This window comes from Palaemon carinicauda, chromosome 17, assembly GCF_036898095.1.
Source record: "Palaemon carinicauda isolate YSFRI2023 chromosome 17, ASM3689809v2, whole genome shotgun sequence".
Lineage (NCBI taxonomy): Eukaryota > Metazoa > Arthropoda > Malacostraca > Decapoda > Palaemonidae > Palaemon > Palaemon carinicauda.
This window is the reverse complement of record NC_090741.1, coordinates 999,208-1,019,207: the sequence shown is the minus strand read 5'-3', so window position 1 is coordinate 1,019,207 and position 20,000 is coordinate 999,208. Positions and strand designations below refer to the sequence as shown.

The 20,000-nt window shown below is 39.7% G+C and overlaps 1 protein-coding gene across 4 annotated transcripts in view; it reads right to left on the bottom strand.

The window, feature by feature from the left end:
- The window catches only part of LOC137656631 (neural cell adhesion molecule 2-like), a 404,981-nt gene that overhangs the window by 190,488 nt on the left and 194,493 nt on the right, over window positions 1-20,000 (bottom strand). For all 4 annotated transcript variants that reach the window (XR_011046975.1, XM_068390799.1, XM_068390798.1 and 1 more), the window contains exon 8: window positions 4,450-4,580. Coding sequence is in view for 3 of the 4 variants with exons in the window: in XM_068390799.1 (XP_068246900.1) it covers window positions 4,450-4,580 (131 nt within the window). In the remaining variant the exon portion in view is untranslated. The remainder of the gene's footprint in view (window positions 1-4,449; window positions 4,581-20,000) is intronic.

The following is a 20,000-nucleotide window of genomic DNA, read 5'->3' as shown; positions in this document are numbered from 1 at the left end:
CAACAAAATCTCCCAGAGAACTGGATTTCACTTTGATGCGTTGTTTCCGGCCTCCTATCAAGAACAATCTGTTCCATCGACACTGAAGATGCTTGTTGCGATGCTCCTAAATGGACCAAATGTAAAAGAACAGGACTCAAATGACTCACAAGCATGTCTGACCATGAACTATGAACCACCACTGCCTCTGTATAACGGACTTAACATTAACACCCGCTTGAGGCCCAAGAAGATAGTCACAGAGCTCCGTGAACTGGGTCTCAGTTTCAGCAATGATCGTGTATTGCAGTTGGAAAATCAGTTGGCAACCGCAGTCTGCTTGCACACCCAGAAAGAAGGCGTTGTGTGCCCACCACAACTTCGACTTGGGCTCTTCACGGTGGGCGCTGATGATAATATGGACCACAACCCCTTCAGCACAACAGCCACAGGCTCTTTCCATGGCACAGGGATTAGTCTGTTCCGGTCTCCAACAAAGACAAACATGGGACAGGCCAGAGAAGCAATCAAACTCCCAGCTCAAGATAAATAGCAATGCACAGCATAGATGTCAATCGACAGGCAACGCAGTTCCTGAACCCCAGGCAAGTTCCCGTCCTTGCCATGGATGCTCCACTTTATGCGCTGGCAAAGTACATCCAGTGGAAATGGCCACAGACTCATGGAGAAGACCAGTATGTCATCATGTCTGGAGGACTCCATATGGAGATGGCAGTGTGGAAGACCATTGGAGACTACTTGTCAAATTCAGGTTGGACTGCTGCACTCACCCAAGCAGGTATTGCTTCCTCAGGAACCGCAGACTCCTTTCTCCGCTGCTGCCGTCTCACAAGAACACGAAGAGCACAACAAGTCAGTGCTGTGACCTTGACCAAGCTTCAAGAAGATGCATTTTTGTCAACTGGTAAACCTGACACTGAAGATGCAAAAGAGACCTGTTTTGGGACACTATCCTGAACTATGAGCTCCTGGGCCTGCTCTTCATCCGTGCTCATTGGGAGGCCAACATCCACTTGTATGTGGACTCAATGAAAGCCTTGGTGCCTTGGCTCTTCAGCATGGATCACCACAACTATGCTAGCTGGATCCCTGTACACATAAGGGACTTTGCAAATCTGCTTCCTACGATCAAAGAAGAATTTGAACAGCAGGGACACAGGGTTCTGTTCAAGACCACAAACAGAATCTCGGCAATCCCAATTGACCAGGCCCATGAGAACAACAATGACATTGTGAAAGGGTCTGATGGTGCTGTTGGACTCGCTGAAAACCCCTCAGCATTTCGAAAGTGGATGCTTGCAGGACCTGAACAAGCAAGAATGCTGAAGGAGTTTGAAGCAAGTTTCTCTGAGGGATCTGAGATGCGCTATCACCATGAGGAAGGTCTATCAACTCAACAGAGCTTCAGAGAGGCAAGTTTTGAGCCTTGCCAAGACTATCAATGATATGGGCAATCCTTTCATGAATGACACTGCAGAACTGTTGATGCTGGATACTTGTGATGTGATGAATGAATCAATGATCAACACTGTCCGTATAGTGGAAAGACTTGGAAAGAACCAGTATGATGAAAGCCACCAGTCAGCTTTGGTAGACTGCACTCGATTAATTCATGACCCCACCAAGAAAAACTCCCTTGCACTCTTCAAGTGTTAACACCAACGGAAAAATCGAAACAAGCTGGCAAAATAGCAACTTTGAAGGCTGATGTCAGCCTTTTTTCACAGCTGTATATTGTGGTTCAAGACGGAGACAGATGTGGGTACCTTTTTCCAGCTAGTTTTCAGCATGTGGCAGAGACGGAAAGCTCAGTTGGAGAACTGGATGTTGTAGAGCATGACGCAGGTCTAAATTCTTCCATTGAGCAGACACCAGAATCAGAGCAGCTTGACCCCCCGGGTACTTTTAACACAAAGATTCTAGATGGCACTGCCGTTTTACACTTCCTCCCGACTGCTGAAATCTCAACATTTGAAGATTATGCTAATAATGTTTTCCTACCACACATCAGACACCAATTGGAAGGTGTTGACAGAGTGGATGTGGTGTGGGACACATATCCCAGCAGCAGTAATAAAGAGAGTCTACGAGAGAAGAGAGGCAAAGAAATCAGGAGAAAAGTTGCTGGTCCAGACAAGATTCCTGGAAAGTGGCAAGAGTTTCTCAAGGACTCAGACAACAAATAAGAACGCTTTACCTTCCTCTCAGAGAAAGTTGCCACAGCTCAGTTCCCCGATGGCAAAGTAGATGTCATTACAGCAGCCTAGAATGTTCTCAACAGAGGAATGTATCACAGCATGCCATACAATGATCACGAGGAAGCAGACACAAAGATACTGCTGAATCCACAAAATGCCCTGCACACTGGCTCCTGTGCTTGCTTAGTTCGTACTGTGTACACTGACATCATTGCCATCATCACTGGAAAGTTCCGCAAGCTTCAAGCAATGTGTCCAGCGCCAGAGAATTGGACTGCTTTCGGCACAGGAAAGAATTTCACGTACTTTCACATCAATGCCATTGCTCAAGCCCTTGGAGAGAAAAGTCTAGAGCCTTCCCCACTTTCCACAGCTTCACCAGTTGCAACCCGGTCTCTGCATTTTTTTGGCAAAAGAAAACTGTCTGCATGGGCTGCATGGAAATGTTATCCTGCAGTAATAGAAGCTTGCGGGTTCATTTCAGAAAGTCCTTTCGTTGTTATGGAGGTGAAAAGCCACCATTTCAAATTGCTGGAATGCTTCACAGTTGTCCTGTGTGACAAAACTAGCCAACTGAGTTCTGTTGATGAGGACCGCTGAGAGCTATTTTGTCACAGAGACAAGATGATGATGGGAGCCCTCCCTCCCACATAGGGAGCATTATTACAACATTCAAACCGTGCTGTCTACCAGGCAAGCATTTAGACCACGGCTGACCAGCCCCAGTAGCAAGCACCATCTCCAGAGGGAAGGGGCTGGACTCTGGACAAGGACATCAAGGCTTGGCTCCCTTTTTGGACGACACTACCAATAGTATCTGAAGATTGCAGCCAACTAGTCAAATGTGCATGCAAGGGTGCAAGAGGATGTGGCACCAGATGTGGTTGCAGTGAAGGTGGATGGCAATGCACAAGACGGTGCAAGTGCAGCCGTGACAAATAGATCAATGGATATCCACATACTCGTACCACCTGTGGTTGCCGATGTACATGCCAGAATTACTTTAAAGACGTTTTTCTAAATGCTGAAAACTTTAAGTGGCTGAATAAACAGTTATAAACACTAATATTTCTGAAACAAATTAATGTTTAATTGGCATGTTCCCTGATGCTATGGAAGCAAGTTCCGCACAATGTCGCGACATGATTTCTTAGCTTTATTTTCAAGTTTTGTCAAACCATAAACAAATGTCTCGCAAAATATGAATGTTTATTGATTAAGAAATTATTTGAAATGTATCCTTTTCTAATTTTATTCATTGAATTGATCATATTGCCTTTAAATTTTCAAAACATCCTGCTTAGTCATGTATATGCAGTATTTTCCTCTATTAATGCTATGGAAAAATTGATGACGTCACGTGACTGGACCCCATTGGCCAAATTTGATGGGGCTTAGCAAAAAATTAATAAGTAGGGTCTACAGAATTGCCTCACAAAGCTTGACACTTTTGTCAAGTCGGTCCCCATCATATCGCTAAGCTGCCCAACTAAATGATATATGAAAATATGAATATAATCTTCTAAACATTCAGGGCAACGGAAATTATTAATAACTGATTTGCTGTAATCAGAGGTGACAAGTAACCTAAAACCGGACAAATAGTCATAATAATGCTTTGGGTACCTATTTACATCATAATGTGATTATCAACGGTTCATATATTTATTATTACAACATCTTAAATAAATTTTATCAATTCAAATAATGTTTTGGGCATGGCACGATCTTCTATGTAATGTATTCAAGTCTTGAAATATGAATTTTCTTCAGTACTTTTTTCGTGTGTGTGTGTGTGTGTGTATATATATATATATATATATATATATATATATATATACATATATATATATATATATATATATATATATATATATATATATATATATATATATATATATATATATATATATATATATATTTATATATATATATATAAATACGTATATATATATAAATACGTATATATATATCTATATATATATATATATATATATATATATATATATACTGTATATATATAAATGTATATGTATATATATGCATATATATACACATATATATATGTATATATATATATATATATATATATATTTATTTATTTATTTATTTATTTATATATATATATATAGATAGATAGATAGATAGATAGATAGACAGAGACAGATAGATAGACAGATAGATAGATTGAAATGGAAATTAAAAAAAAAACAGAAAATATCTAAGTATAACCTTTAATTTAGAGACTTACGTTATGATACCACTGGACTTTTATGACTTTTGGGTTAGCATTGATGCCGCACTCGAAATAAACATCATCACCTTCCTTTATGTCATCCATGTCCAGGCTTAAGCCAGCTGCCAGGGATAATCTCGGAGTATCTATGAATGAAAAAAAAAATATATATAATTAAGAGACTTTCTTTAAATATAATTTGGGTAAACCGTACTCCTATTAGAAAAATCTATCTTATCATCACATATTAATTAAATCTTTGCCGCTTCTGCTATTTCAAATATACAATAATACTTATTTCATATGTGTAAGAAGAGAACACATATAATATCACTTTTTTATTAAAGACATATAGCTTTCATCTGGCAGACCTTAATAAAAAAAAAAAAATATCAGTTTTTGGTAGATAATGTTTATTGTTAGCCAATATATATATATATACAGTATATATATATATATATATATATATATATATATATATATATATATATATTTAAAACAATTAAAATAAACTGTAGTTCTTCCTAACGCCAAACAACCAATTCGGTATGCCGTGAAAAAAAAAAATTAAACTATTATATCTTTAAAGCGTTCATAAATACGTTATTTAATTCTGTATTAAGAGAATAAAATGTTTACATGGTTCCATAAAAAAAAAAAACAATATATTGGATTTATACCCCTTAAGACATACATAAGCGTTCTGAAACACGCAATCAATGTAAATAAATGCATACAAACACTACTTCCATCCATTTCTTTTCAAATACATGTTGTTCCTAAGACTTGATCTTCTGCTGCAATTATGATTCTTCAAGATTCCTTTTTAAATTCTCCTCTCTGTAGCCCCTACCATGTTTTCTTACTGGTAAATTCTTCAATTTTTCTTGGGAATTGGCCAGGCATTGGCTATCTTCTCCATTCTATTAGCGTATTTTTCAAGTTCTCTTATACAGAAAATATGTAGTTGTATATTTTTTCTAATGCAGTGAGATTAAAGGCATTTTTAAAAGTACTATAACTCTTATAGATTGCTGTTCGAGATCATTGAACTCTCTTATAAGTGACGCATCTTAACTTTTATAAGTGACATGTTTTAAGTCGTATGGTAAAAGTTTCAGCATATTGACAGTATAACAGTGCCTTCCCTGCTCAGAAGAGTATCAGTACCACTCGAACGTTCACAAGATCTATATAGTATTCACCTGAAAGTGAATCGCTGTGCAAAGCACATTCACGAACCTTTTGTAATAAAGGGAAAAAAACGCATCTTCCGATGTTTTACCATCCATTGACATGGGACATAATTGATGCCAGCTGAAGAATATGCCTGTTTGTGTATGCTGTGAGTGAAGTACTTTAAGCTGGTAAAATGAAAGATGAAGATGCCTAGATATACGAGGTTTAACACTGCAGACACTGCTGCTGCAGGAGATGGAAAAAAAGGAGCATTAGATTATAGTGATGTCGATGAAGAATATAGACCAATACAACGAATGTAGGACTTAGAAAATGGATTATATAACCTAATCGAGTTATTAAACAGAGTATTAGTTTAATGGTAAGAGCAGCAAGCAGCCACACCATTCCCGACGTACATAAACCGAGTTCTAACGCAAATGACTGAAAGCAAACATGGACAACTGAGTGAATATAAATTAGTCAAAATGCCTAGTACAAAAATATCCAGAATTCCATGCAAATGTTAGCCTTTTTTGACAATACAAGTATCTTTGAAGGAATTTGAAGTAGCCACGTATGAGTGGTCAGAAAGAAAAAAATAATACTATTAATTAGATTGCTCAAAGATGCTCAAGCAATGGAAGTCATTTGATGGCCACAAGACAGTTTAAGATGTTATCTGAAATAAAAAGATGTTTAATTCAGTCTTCCATACTTTTTCCTCCTTCATTGCGCGGCATGTAGGGCCTGTTAATATTTGCTCTCTGATGCAGTGCTTGGTGCATTTCATTACCTTTCTAATCTCTATATCCATATTCCAGGACTGTACCTGATGACTAGCACTGCCCATTTGCTTATAGCTTTTACCATATTTCCAGAGATAAGCCTTGACTTCTTTATACCCATGAGAATCATAGCTATGGCCATACTCTCCACAATTATGTTCCTGCCCACCACAGATCATTCCCACATGAGTGGCAAAGCAAGACAGAAGATTACGACTGTTGTACTGCTGCACTAACCGACCAGGCCATGAGCCTTCAAAATTCATATGCCCACCCACTACCCCAGCTCATTATTGGCTAATGAGTCAGGATATAGTATGCCACGCCATTTTGATGGGACAAGGTCGGTATTGTGATGGGCCACAAAGGGTTATCACAGTATGAAGTGTACATTCCTTGTGATTAGTTATGGTTTCGAAACCAAAAACATTTACACCCTTTGTCCCCTTGCTCTGTCATTCATCTTGACTAGCTCAAAAGAATTAATGTTCCACTAGAGACATTTCTACGAGCATAAAGGGTGGGTGTGTAGATATTTAACATTATGTTTTACAAGAACTTACATTATATTTTGTTTACATACACTAATGTACATTTACTTTATAAATTTTTTGTAGAAAAATGATGTTTAAATTTCCATTTATTTTTTCCAATACACGTCCTATAAGACCATTATTTCTTTATGCATTATGGTATCAAAGAAGTTATATTTTTTCAACACTGCATTTCATTTTGCCATGTGTATAATCTATTATTGTTAAATTGTCCCTGTAAGGATAACCATGTATCTTCTTCCTCCTGTTTGCCGTTGATGTACGTCTATCTTTATTATAAACGATTTTAAAGAACCTAGGAGATTAATTTATCACCATTCATTCCATTCCATGGATGCATGTGACAGTATTATACACAGTTGGTAGGCAGGCGATTGGTCTGAGTTGCTTGCTACATTGAATTAGTTTTTGTCTTTTTGAATTAGACAAGTCCTGCTTGTGGTATTCAATTCAGGTGCTTTACGGTGTCGGATATAATGCTAGAGTTGTTCTGCCATTCTTGTATGTGAAGCTCTGAATTTTTTGGGGTGATAAATATGGACTTCATTGGATCCAGGTACTTTCCAGTTTGGAATTTTCTTCAGCTGCTTTCTTATAGCCTCGGTTATGATATCGGATAACCTTCGCTTCACCCGTCCATTTTCATCTCTCTCTATACATTATAGTCCTTCTGCTCGTTTATTGTGGGTTACTAAGTTGTTCCAAATACCTTCCGAGAGTCTTTTGGATGTTCTGCTTCTGGGTGTTTCTGTTGGTTGCTGTTATCATTAATTGGCTGTATCATCGTTTATGGTTGGTTTTGAAGAGTTTGTTCTGCTGATATCCTTTTTTCCTGTTTATGTATATCTGGATCCTTTGTGCCTTAATCTTTTTCTTCGTTTTCTGACTTGTCTTCTATTGTCGAAGCACTTCCAATGCAGCTTGTATTTTTTATTTAATTCCTTCGGCATATTCCCGTTTTTCAGCCGGTTTTCTACCACCTCTTCAAGTGTACTCGAGTAACCTCTAATGACTGTTATCTTATTTTAAAATCTCCTATCCCAAGAAGGTTGTCTTTACCTCTGCTCATTGGTCAAGATCTAGGTATTTTTATCTCCCTTACTACCACAATATTATTATTATTATTATTATTATTATTATTATTATTATTATTATTATTATTATTATTATTATTATTATTTTTCTTTTTATTATTATTATTATTATCATTATTATTATCATTATTATTATTATTATTATTATTATTATTATTATTATTATTATTATTATTATTATTATTATTATCATCAAATTCTCAGATGTACACCATCTTTTAAGCAGTTTTCGTAGAGGATTATTGCTGACCCCTTCATTTTGTAACATCTTAATTGCTCTGATTTTTCTTCTCTCATCAGTACAACTGGCAGCTACTATGCATTTCAGGCAAAAAATAGTGTGTTTTTCGTAAATATCTCCCATACTAATTACTTGATCAGAATGGTACTTTGACACAGCACCCTATAGACCTCCCCCTAATTTTTGATACTTTAATGAACCGGCAAATCTCGTTAATTAAGGCATTTACTATTGTCATAATAAACCCCAAGTCACGTGAATCGGGTAAGTAGGTGAAGCAATTCGAATGCCTACACTCCCCCGTCCCTCCCCTCTCCTTTCCTCCCTCTGTTTAGACCCTCCTTCTATCCCTCCAGTAACCCCCTCTCCTAGTCTCTCTGGTGTCGCTTACTCTACCTTTTCTGTAACCTGTTATATTTGTTAATAACTGGTAGAATTGATATGTTGGATCCTTGTTATAATTATTATTAACATTTCATGATATTGTTGTATTGCATCCAACTTGATGAACCTTCCCTGAGGGCTTCCTTTAACTGTATAAAAATAATGAAACACGTTTGCCAAAGGCAGGATTGATGGGCTTTACCCCCCTTGAAAGGTAGAGTAAATGTAATCAAGTGTTATATAAGTTGACCGAAATTTTTTACAGTGTATTTGCTCACTTTACCATTAACAATCATAATTTGGGTATCTGCTATGGCTTGTGCCTAAGCAGTTTGTTGTCTCAGTGTTTGTTTAACTGAGAGGTTTTCCCATCATATTCATGACTGACATGTTAATTTGCCCCAGTAAAATCAGAAATGTATTTGCATTACGTCTCCATTTCTTATACAGAAAGGAATAAGCTAACAATAAACTAAGGATTAGTCTTAACAGGTAGGAGAAACTTCAGGCTTTTTGGACACACAATAACAGAATGTGGCATAAGAAACACAAGCATATTAATGAATAAGTAAATCTTAATATTTACCCTATAATTTACTCCTTATATATACACATATATATATATATATATATATATATATGTATGTATATATATATATATATATATATATATATATATATATATACATACATATATATATATATACATATTTATATATATATGTATATATATATATATATATATACATATATATATATATATATGTGTGTGTGTGTGTGTGTGTGCGTGTGTGTGTGTGTGTGTGTGTGTGTGTGTGTGCGTGTGTGTGTGTGTGTGTGTGAGTGAAATTGTGAAATATCAATCTAACAAATTATGAAGTTGGTAGATTTTTCATTATAGTTTTAAATACTAAAATCATTTGCGTCACAGCATAATTCTGTTTGTATTCTACAGCTTTTGTTCATTCCACACAAGCCTTTCAAGGAGAATAAAGCCCATTAATCCTGACTTTGGAAACCACGTGTTTCATAATGTAAATATAGTTAAAAGAAGCCCTCAGGGCAGGTTCATCAAGTTGGATAAATAGGCTAAAGGCTATAAACTCCTTCTACACCTTGACGAAATACAACAATATCGTGAAATGTTAATAGGAATTATAACAAGGATCCAACATATCAATTCTATCAGTTATTAACAAATATAACAGGTTACAGAAAAGGTATAATAAGCGACACCGGAAATATTAGGAGAGGGGGTTACTGGAGGGATAGGAGGAGGGTCTAGACAGAGGGAGGAAAGGAGATGGGAGAGACGGGGGAGTGTAGGCATTCGAATTGCTTCACCTACTTACCCGATTCATTCACGTGACTTGGGCTTTATTATGACAAGAGTAAATGTCTTAATTAACGAGATTTGTCGGTGTATTAAACTATCAAAAATTAGGGGGAGGTCAATAGGGTGCTGTGTCAAAGTACCATTCTGATCAAGTAATTAGTATGGTAGATGTTAAAGAAAAACACACTATTTTTTGCCTGAAATGCATAGTAGTAACCTTGCTAAGTTAGTCATCGGTAGGTGGGAGAGCAAAATGCATAGAAATATTTCAAGATTTTACTAAAGATTTACTGAAAGTAAACTGTCAAATAAAAAGTATAAATAGGTTTGACTACTTACCATTACTAGGGGGTGCCAGATGTCTTCTATAATTTTCAGACAGGAGTTGTATTGAAGCAGGCAGAGCTGGCACTATTTATACAGCTCTGTAGGGCTGTTAAGTAGGGTGCGGGTCGATGATTAGTCCCTGTGAGCAAAGACTGTAGTTTGCGACTGAGCTACTCTCCCATTGGCTGTTATTACGCTAACAGTCATTAGAGTTAGGTGAGAGTCTGAGTAGGTCCGGATGGTTCTACTAGTGCTAAGCGTTGATTGGCCAAAGCTCTGCCAGAGTTGGGGTTGGAGTCATGAGAGCTGTTCTGCTGCTCATGTCCTTGGTTGATTGAGGCCCGAGCTACTTTCAGAATAGCTGAGGCACTCATTCGGATTCTCAGTTACAGCCAACCTATCCGGTCACATTTTCTCGTTGGGCTTGTCGGTGTTGGCAAGAGGTTGGGTGGTGTTCCTACAACATGAAGGGAGGAGGAACATCTCTTGGGTCATACTGAGGTTCGGATTTTTCTGCTGCCTGAGACAATGACGATGATTGTAGTATTCATATTGATGTTCTCCCATTTAATGATCTTGTTGTGCACCAGATGTTGGTGCATCTTAATTGCTCCCTGTTGGATATGGCAGGAAAAAAGTCTTTCCAATATAATGGACTGGCCATTGGTAGGATATTGAAATTTTTCAGGAAGTCTTGCACGGGATGGGCCAGGTTGTTCTTCATGTCGAAGGATCTTGTTCTTTTGGTTTGTTAATAAATTATCAAGTGGTTCTAGGTTTAATCTTTCAGTGACCATGATATTTTCCTAATTATATCCTTCAGGTTCTTCTCGTCTTGCTGATGCTACTTTTCCCTATATATATATATATATATATATATATATATATATATATATATACACACACATATATATATATATATATATGTATATACATATATATATATATATATATATACACACATATATATATACATATATATATATATATATATATAAATATATACATACATACATATATATATATATATATATATGTGTGTGTGTGTATATATATATATATATATATATGTGTATATATATATATATAAAATATATATATATATATATATATACATTTATTTTTCAGCGATTTGGCCATGTCGTCCTGATGGATGGTTCCTTAAGGCAGCTTTCTAATGGATATTTGGCTACAGTGATACTCCCAGAGAATTGACTACAGGTCTCCAGAATTCTAACTCCTGGCGAGAGTATCCTTAAAATAATTCTTAAGGATATCGCATAATATTAGGGGAAGTATTTCTTGATACGACACATGGCAATCTTCACCCCAAATAGAGTTTTCGCTCTAAGGGGGAAGTGGCGAAATTGAAGGGGAGCCATCATCAAGGTTACCCAATGGATCCCCTTTCCCATACTACTACGTCGTAACTCATTCCTTTTGTAGTAGTGAATTAAGCACGGTGTATCTCCCTTTGCTTTCGGTTTTGTCACTATTTCAAGGATTATTACCAAGCATTCTCCAGCATCTTCATCCTCTGGAAAATTGAGTATTTAATCTTTCCTGTGTTTAATTTTTAGCTCCCTTCTCACAGTTAAATTAGCATAATTTAGATGTGTTTAGTGGATCACAGCCATCACCGGAAGCGGCCATTTTGGACCACTGTCGTACGCCATAAATGTTTTATTTAGTTATTAGTACGATGTCCCTGGTAAGCTTTAATGAATTATAGCTATTTAGGCAAATTATTCTAGTGAAGATCAGATTATACATGTAATATTTCCTCTTCTGTTAAACGTTTCTATCATATACGATAGGGTCTCGGTGATGTAGCGTAGCCGAGATCCTGAATCGAGTTAGGCTAGCCTAATGCGTTTTAGTATACTTTAGTAACGTTATCGTTTTATCTGAGTGCCGACAATAGGCGACAACCCTATCTTCGTCTTGCCATAGAGTAGTGTACTCCAGCTTGACTGGGAGTGTGTTTCTGTCTTCCCTCTTTGCCGGTGGGTATCCCGGCTTTGAATTACGACAGTAACTCAGAGTATTCAGTCTTGTTGTCGGCAACTCTACCAACGGGGGATTAGTCATTCCCCTGCCGGTTTCACAGTTGCAGGCATAGTAAGCCCGGCTTCCCTAGTCTACAACCGAAAGTGGTAGTACAGTTGCCGCCACCTTCTCCCTTGTGGTCTAAAAGACATGTCTCATATCCGGCTAGGTCTTAGACTGAGGAATCGTTATTTCTCTGCAGCCCAAGACAGCGCCGGCATAGGAAACTATGTTTCTGTGTTTGTCGCCGACAGTAGGAGGTAGACGTGCTGCCTTCTTTCGACGCAAGATATAAGACCCTTTCCCTTCCCCTTCTGTCCTTTAGTGATGGCGTAGCCCTCACAACATCTATGGCCGGTATTCTACAATCTCCCCGCTTGCCAGGCGGATTGCGATGCCGGCCATCCACAAACCCTGGAACCGGGAAGAAGTCAGTAGAAACAGTAGTCCCTACATCCCTAATTATTGTACTCAACTATAATATTACGGTAGCCCTTCTCTACATGCTTTCTCTCTCTCTGTCGGTTAGTGCCGTCAGGTACTAGCCTAGCCAGTAGCATGCCGGCAGAACTACAGTATAAGATTATACAGTAGCCTTTATTTCTGCAGTATAGTAAATACAGCAGTTAGAAAACTACAGTATATAATATACAGTAGTATGTTTTCCAACATATTCTGTGTATCCTTTCACAGTCCATTGTTGAGACCGCTAAATAATGTTGAAGTGAAGTATTCCTTCAATATCCTGATGAGTCCTAGGTCATCAGAACATAATATCTTTACCCTACAGTATTAATATTCCATTTGTGGGGGGGGGGAGGGTTAGTGCTAGTATACACTGACTTCACCTCTATATTCTAGAGCTCTTCCACCCTAGATTTCTCTGATAAGGAAATTGAAAATATTAATATATTGAGGGAGGTCACAGCAATTGCCTGGACAGGAAACACAGATATGTGTCTTTCCTATTTCTTTTCTAGCTTACTATCCTAAGCTATAATGATAATAGTAAGTTCTATAATTAATGCATGAGATTAATTTATCAGTGTGATAAATTACCCCATACTCATTTTACTTTTCTTGCCTTACAGGAGGAGTCCAAGGTGAAATATGCAGTTATGTACTGCAACCACAAGAGTAAGAACTTTTGTGGCCACAACATGTGCAGGTCTCATGCCCCCTGCTACATCGCAACTGAAACCCTGAGATACTGGGACCACAAGGGTTACAATGTCTGCTCGGCCTTGATGACCGAGGGTTTCGGCGATCCCAAGACGACAGAGTCGAGGGATACTGCGAGGGAAACGCTTCGGAAGTGGGTAAGAGGGTTCCAGAAGAACTCTCCGGGACCTTACCTACCAAGCGAGTTGATTAGAAGCCTGCTGTTCCCTAAGGCGACATCTAATGCAGTCGTCACACAGGCACGACCCGAATCTCCCATCATACAACTAGCGATAGAAGCTGACATCAACGAGGCTCTACAAGGCATGGACACCCAGCAGAAAAGGATGTCAGAAGTGTCCTTGGACACTGAAAAGGATCTCCTTCAAGAAGACCCTGAAGAAGAGATGGCCCAGCCACCTGAGGAGGAAGAAGAACCCGAATCGACAGAAACGGAAGACCCTCTACTGTCTGTGTCGGCATTTCAGCCTGTGCTGTCAACTTCTTTGGCTCCAACACCTCAACCAGACCCGTTGCTCCCCACAGGCCACGCGTTTGTGGCCCAGATCCAGCAGCTGATGGATACTCTTCGCAAGGAACAGCTTGAAATGAGGAAGGAATTCAGGGAAGCAAGCCGCGTAACGGCTTCTCGTGGATTCTACACGCGGCTCAGAGTTTCTGACCTGCCCTAATGCTCCGAAACCAATTCCTGGAGGTATGCGGAGTTCATGCCCATGATGAATGGGAAACACTGGGGCCATACCCCTCGACGATATCCAACTCTGGCCAAACCTTTCGGCTTACCTGGAGTGTTTCATCAGGCTGAAGAATGAACCGGCATCTAAGGAAGATACAGAACCTAAGGAGATCATGTTCTTTGACCATGACAAGGCACAGGCTCTCTTGACGAGTAGCCTGAAGAAGGCAGGTTACACAAACTCTAGAGTTTATGCATTCAGCAAGAAGCATCCTACTTTCCTTGCGCCTTCATCCAGAGCTTTCCCATTCACATCGAAAGCTCTCCACTGTGTGCTAAGGCAGTTGATGCAGGCAAACCATGTCCTACGCTAGAGGAGTGTAGGCCATTGACTCTAGCCTTGCCTACGGGCGAGAAGGATTGGAACGAGGTCCATCTAACCTTCTTTGTTGCAAAGCTCGACGCGGACATTGCAGGACAGCAGTTCAATGAGAACCTCCCGAAGCTGTCGGACTTTCTCCTGAGAAGAAAACAGGAGACAAAAGAGAGATTAGCCGCCTCTCTGTCCCTCCAGAACTGCATGGAAATGTGTGCAGGCATTGCAAGCACCCCAGACATGTATACAGTCCTAGCCAAGATGCACATGGCTACATTGGTCAAGGACTTGTACGCTTTTATGAAGGACAGGAGGGCCTGCAGAGTTTGTGATTGCTAATGCAATGGTCAAATATGAGCCCAGGAAGTTGATCACTTCCTGTATCTGGGGCAAAGACCTTTTCCCAAAGGAAGCAGTCCAAGAGGTAGTCGCCAAAGCCGCCACGGAGAATAGGAACCTTCTCCAGAAGTGGGGCATGTCTGCCAAAAGAAAATCTTCCTCTGATGCTGGTACCCAACCAAAGAGGAAGACGAAGAAGCCAAGACTGCCTCCTCGACCTGTGCAACATCCTACAGTGACCATAACCACGGTGCCCCAAATGGTTGCTCAGCCGCAAATCACTTTCCAGATGGTGCCTCGACAGCTGGTAGCCCAGTCACCAGCCTTTAACCCAGGTTTTGAGAGGCACACCACTACCTTTCACACGAATGGTAGAGGGTCTAGACGAGGCTCCTCAAGAAACCCCTCAAGAGGTAGAAGAGGACGTGGTCAGGGTAGCAAACCCTCCACATCATCCAAGCAATGAGATCCTCTTGGTAGGAGGAAGACTTCTCCACTTTCGGGATCATTGGACCTTCGATCCCTGGGCCAACAGTCTAATCAAGAATGGACTAGGATGGAAATGGAACAGATCTCCACCTTCATTTCCTCAATTCTTCCAACACTCCACGCCCTTATTGGAAGAATATACCTTATAACTCTTGAACAAAAAGATTATAAGGAAAGCAAAGTCCATCAAATTCCAGTGAAGGCTGTTTTGTGTTCCCAAGAAGGACTCGGACAAACTCAGAGTCATTCTTGAATTGTCTCCACTCAACCAGTTCATCGAGAACAACAAGTTCCGGATGTTAACCTTACAAAACATAAGGACCCTGTTACCAAAAGGGCGTACACAGTCTCAATAGACCTGCCAGATGCTTACTGGCACCTTTCAGTCAGCCGCCCCCTCTCCTCCTACCTAGGATTCAAGCTACTGCAGACAAAGTATGTCTTCAGACCCATGCCCTTTGGACTAAACATAGCCTCAAGGATTTTCACGAAACTTGCAGACATAGTCGTACAACAGCTACGCTTAGAAGGCGTTCAGGTAGCAGCATACCTGGACGATTGGCTGGTGTGGGCAACATCCAAGACTGCTTGTCTGCAGGCAGCCACAAAGGTGATCCAGTTCCTGGAACATCTGGGCTTCAAGATCAACTACAAGAAGTCTCGCCTCTCTCCAGTTCAAGAATTTCAATGGTTGGGAATCCATTGGAACTTGCAGTCACACCACCTCTCCATTCCACAAAAGAAGAGGAGAGATATTGCAGGTTCTGTCAAGAGACTACTGAAATCCAACAGAATTTCAAGACGCCGACAGGAAAGAGTACTGGGCTCTCTCCAGTTCGCAGCAGTAACAGACCCAGTGCTAAGAGCACAGCTAAAGGATGCATCAGGAGTCTGGAGAAAATACGCATCAAACGCTCGAAGAGATCAACAGAGACCGACACAGACCTTACTGCGATCGCTTCTGAGGCCGTGGTCGAAGGTCAAGAGCCTAGCAAGGATTATTCCCTTACAACCACCTCAACCGTCGGTAGTCATCCACACGGATGCCTCAACGGAAGGATGGGGAAGGTCATTCCCATCAAAGGAAAGTTCAAGGGACCTGGTCATTCCTGTTCAAGACCTTTCACATCAACATTGTGGAGGCTATGGCAGTCCTCCTGACGTTGAAAATGCTATCCCCTCACAGATCAGCCCACATCAAGTTGGTCTTGGGCAGCAAAGTGATAGTGAGATGTCTGAACCGACAAGGCTCGAGATCGCCTTACATCAACCACGTGATGCTGGCCATCTTTCGCTTGGCAAGAAAGAAAAGATGGCATTTATCAGCAGTTCACCTATAAGGGTTCCGCAATGTGACGGAGGACGCTCTATCCAGGCGAAAGCCAATAGTAGAGTCAGAATGGTCCCTAGACACACCCCATACGAGGACCCTCAGGCAGAAGCGATGGGCGCCATGTCACTCGATTGGAACAGATTCAGTCATATCTATCTGTTCCCGCCAACAAATCTCCTGCTGAAGGTCCTCAACAAGGTGAGATCCTTCAAGGGGACAGCAGCAGTGGTGGCCCCCAAATGGCCCAAGAGCAATTGGTTCCCTCTAGTGATAGACCTGAGACTAGGGTTATTTCCTCTACCGAACCAAGTCCTATCCTAACTGGTTCAGAAGTCGACTGTCTACGCTTCATCATTGAGAACCCAAAACCTTCATCTCATGATTTTCTTGCCTTAGCAGTCAAGAAAAGATTTGGGATCTCAAAAGACAGTATCGACTTTATAGAAGAATACAAGTCAAAGTCAACCAGAAGACGATATGAATAGTCTTGGAAGAAGTGGGTCTCTTTTGTTAAAGCAAAAAAGCCGACAAAAATCTTGATAGACTTCTGCCTGTCCTTCTTCATCTACCTTCACGAACAAGGCTAGGCTTCCACCATGATAACTATGTGTAAGTCAGCTTTGACTAGAACTCTTCTATACGCTTTCCAGGTGGACCTGTCGAACGAAATCTTCAACAAGATTACGAAAGCATGTGCTAGACTTAAGCCAGCAGCTCCTCCGAAGCCCATTTCATGGTCTTTGGACAAAGTCTTGCACTATGCTTCGAACTTGAACAATGAAGATTGCTCCCTAAAGAATCTAACACAAAGTGACATTCCTGTTCGCTATAGCCTCAGGGGCTAGAGTTAGTGAAATAGTGGCCCTATCAAAAGACGAGGGCCATATTCAGTTCACAGAAGAGGGAGAACTGAATCTTTATCCCGATCCTACCTTTCTTGCCAAAAAACGAGCTACCCACCAAAAGGTGGGGTCCTTGGAGAATCTGCCCTCTGAAGGAAGATGTCTCTCTATGTCCAGTAGAGTGTCTAAAGGTCTATCTTCGAAGAACTTCAGACTTCAAGGGAGGACAGCTCTTCAAAGACGAAACCTCAGGATCAAACTTATCCCTGAAACAACTGAGGGCGAAGCTCACTTACTTTATTCGCAGAGCGGATCCTGACAGTACACCCGCAGGCCATGATCCGAGAAAAATTGCTTCCTCGCTAAACTTCTTTCAGCATATGGACTTTGATAGACTCTGCTCATATACAGGTTGGAAATCCTCTAGAGTCTTTTATAAACATTATGTGAAGCAAGTGAATGAAATAAAACATTTGTGGTGGCGGCAGGTAGTGTTATAAAACCTGTCGTCTAATGCTGCGTTGAACAGTGAACTGTTTGGGACTTTACAGTGAAAGGGTGAAAAGGTGTTAACACCTTTGAATGTAATACCTTTTATTGAGGATCACCATGGTGACCATTGGACTTCTTTTTAGGTGTAGAATCTAACCAGTAACACCAGTGCCGTGTGTACATTTGTACACAGTGTTTAAACATATCCAACATCTAAGTGAAATTATCCTAATAATTTTGCAAAAAAAATTTTGAGTGCCTTACTAATATATATTTCTTCCCCTACAGGTAATAAATATATATGTACTTTAAGAATGTTGTTTATGTAAGAAAGGAATCTATTTTAATACATTCGTTGTTGTATTTATTTTTGTCTATACAAATAAATACGTTTAATATATTTGCGTCTTATTCGCCCCACAAGTAGTCAAATAAAACTAGCCAGAGTCTTTTAATTATTTTCCTAAAATAAAATACTTGAATTTGCTTTAATGTGTGAACATGCTTGTGGTAAATAAATTCCACTTTTTCTCACGAATACAAAACCTTGTCGCTTCTATAGTCAGTGTTGACATATTCCCTCCAGGGGGCAGGAAGCCCTAAGTTAGTTCCAAACTTAGTGGATATGACGAATAAAGGTAGCGTCATATATTCATGTGGTCTGAGTGACCATATAGAAGCTGAATCAAGGTAAAGGCACTTATACAAACCCACAGATATAGTACTTTCAAGTAATTCTCTGGTAAACTTCCATCAGGATGACATGGCTGAGCCAAAAAAATGGTTTTTGAGCAAAGCGAAAAATCTATTTTTGGGTTATATGGCCATTTCTAAAAAAAGGAGTATACATATATGTAACAAATCCCCACCCGAAACTAATCTATCTGTAGCCATCCATGCTTGATTGCAACAAGGAATGAGTTACGCCATAGTAGTACGGGAAAGGGGATCCACCGGGTAACCTTGATGACGGCTCCCCTTCAGTTTCGCCACTCTACCCCCTCTGAGCGAAAACTCTATTCGGGGTGAAGATTGCCATGTGCCGTATCAAAAAAATACGTCCCCTGATATTATGCGATATCCTTAGGAATTATTTTAAGGATACTCACTCCAGGAGTTACAATTCTGGAGACCTGTGGTCAATTCTCTGGGAGTATCACTGTAGCCAAATATCCCTCAGAAAGATGCCTAAAGGAACCTTCCATCAGGATGACATAGCCATATAACCCAAAAATAGATTTTTGGCTTTGCTCAAAATCCGTATATATATATATATATATATATATATATAAAAATATATATATACTGTATATATATATATATATGATAAATTTTTGCACATTTAAAAGTGTTTCTTTCATATTTCAAATAAGCCATATATATTAATACATTAAAGTCTGGATTCTCTTAACGACCTCGGGATCAGAGCCCCAGGCGGAACCGCCCAAAGACTATAATATCGGACCGGCGGGGATTTGATATATATGGCTTATTTGAAATATATATATATATATATATATATATGTGTGTGTGTGTGTGTGTTGTGTGTGTGAGTGTGTTTGCGTGTGTGTATGTTTAACATTCAAAGGTCACTCAGGTATTGTAGGGGCGAAGAACAGTGATAATAACCTTGTGGCTAACCATATAAACATAAGATTATGGCCTAAGACCCCTCTCCAACCAAGATAGGATGATTTAGGGCTAGAAAATAGGCACTGCTTACTCGGCAAGTGGAGCCATAGGCTCCATCAATCTCGCAATCCTTAGCTCCTAAGGATAATGAGGTTGCATAAACCTAAAGAAACTATGGAGCTTGAGTAGGTCTCTAAGCCCAATCCAGCAGATCGTTTGGCAGTGATGTTTGGCAGGGATCTATATATACATA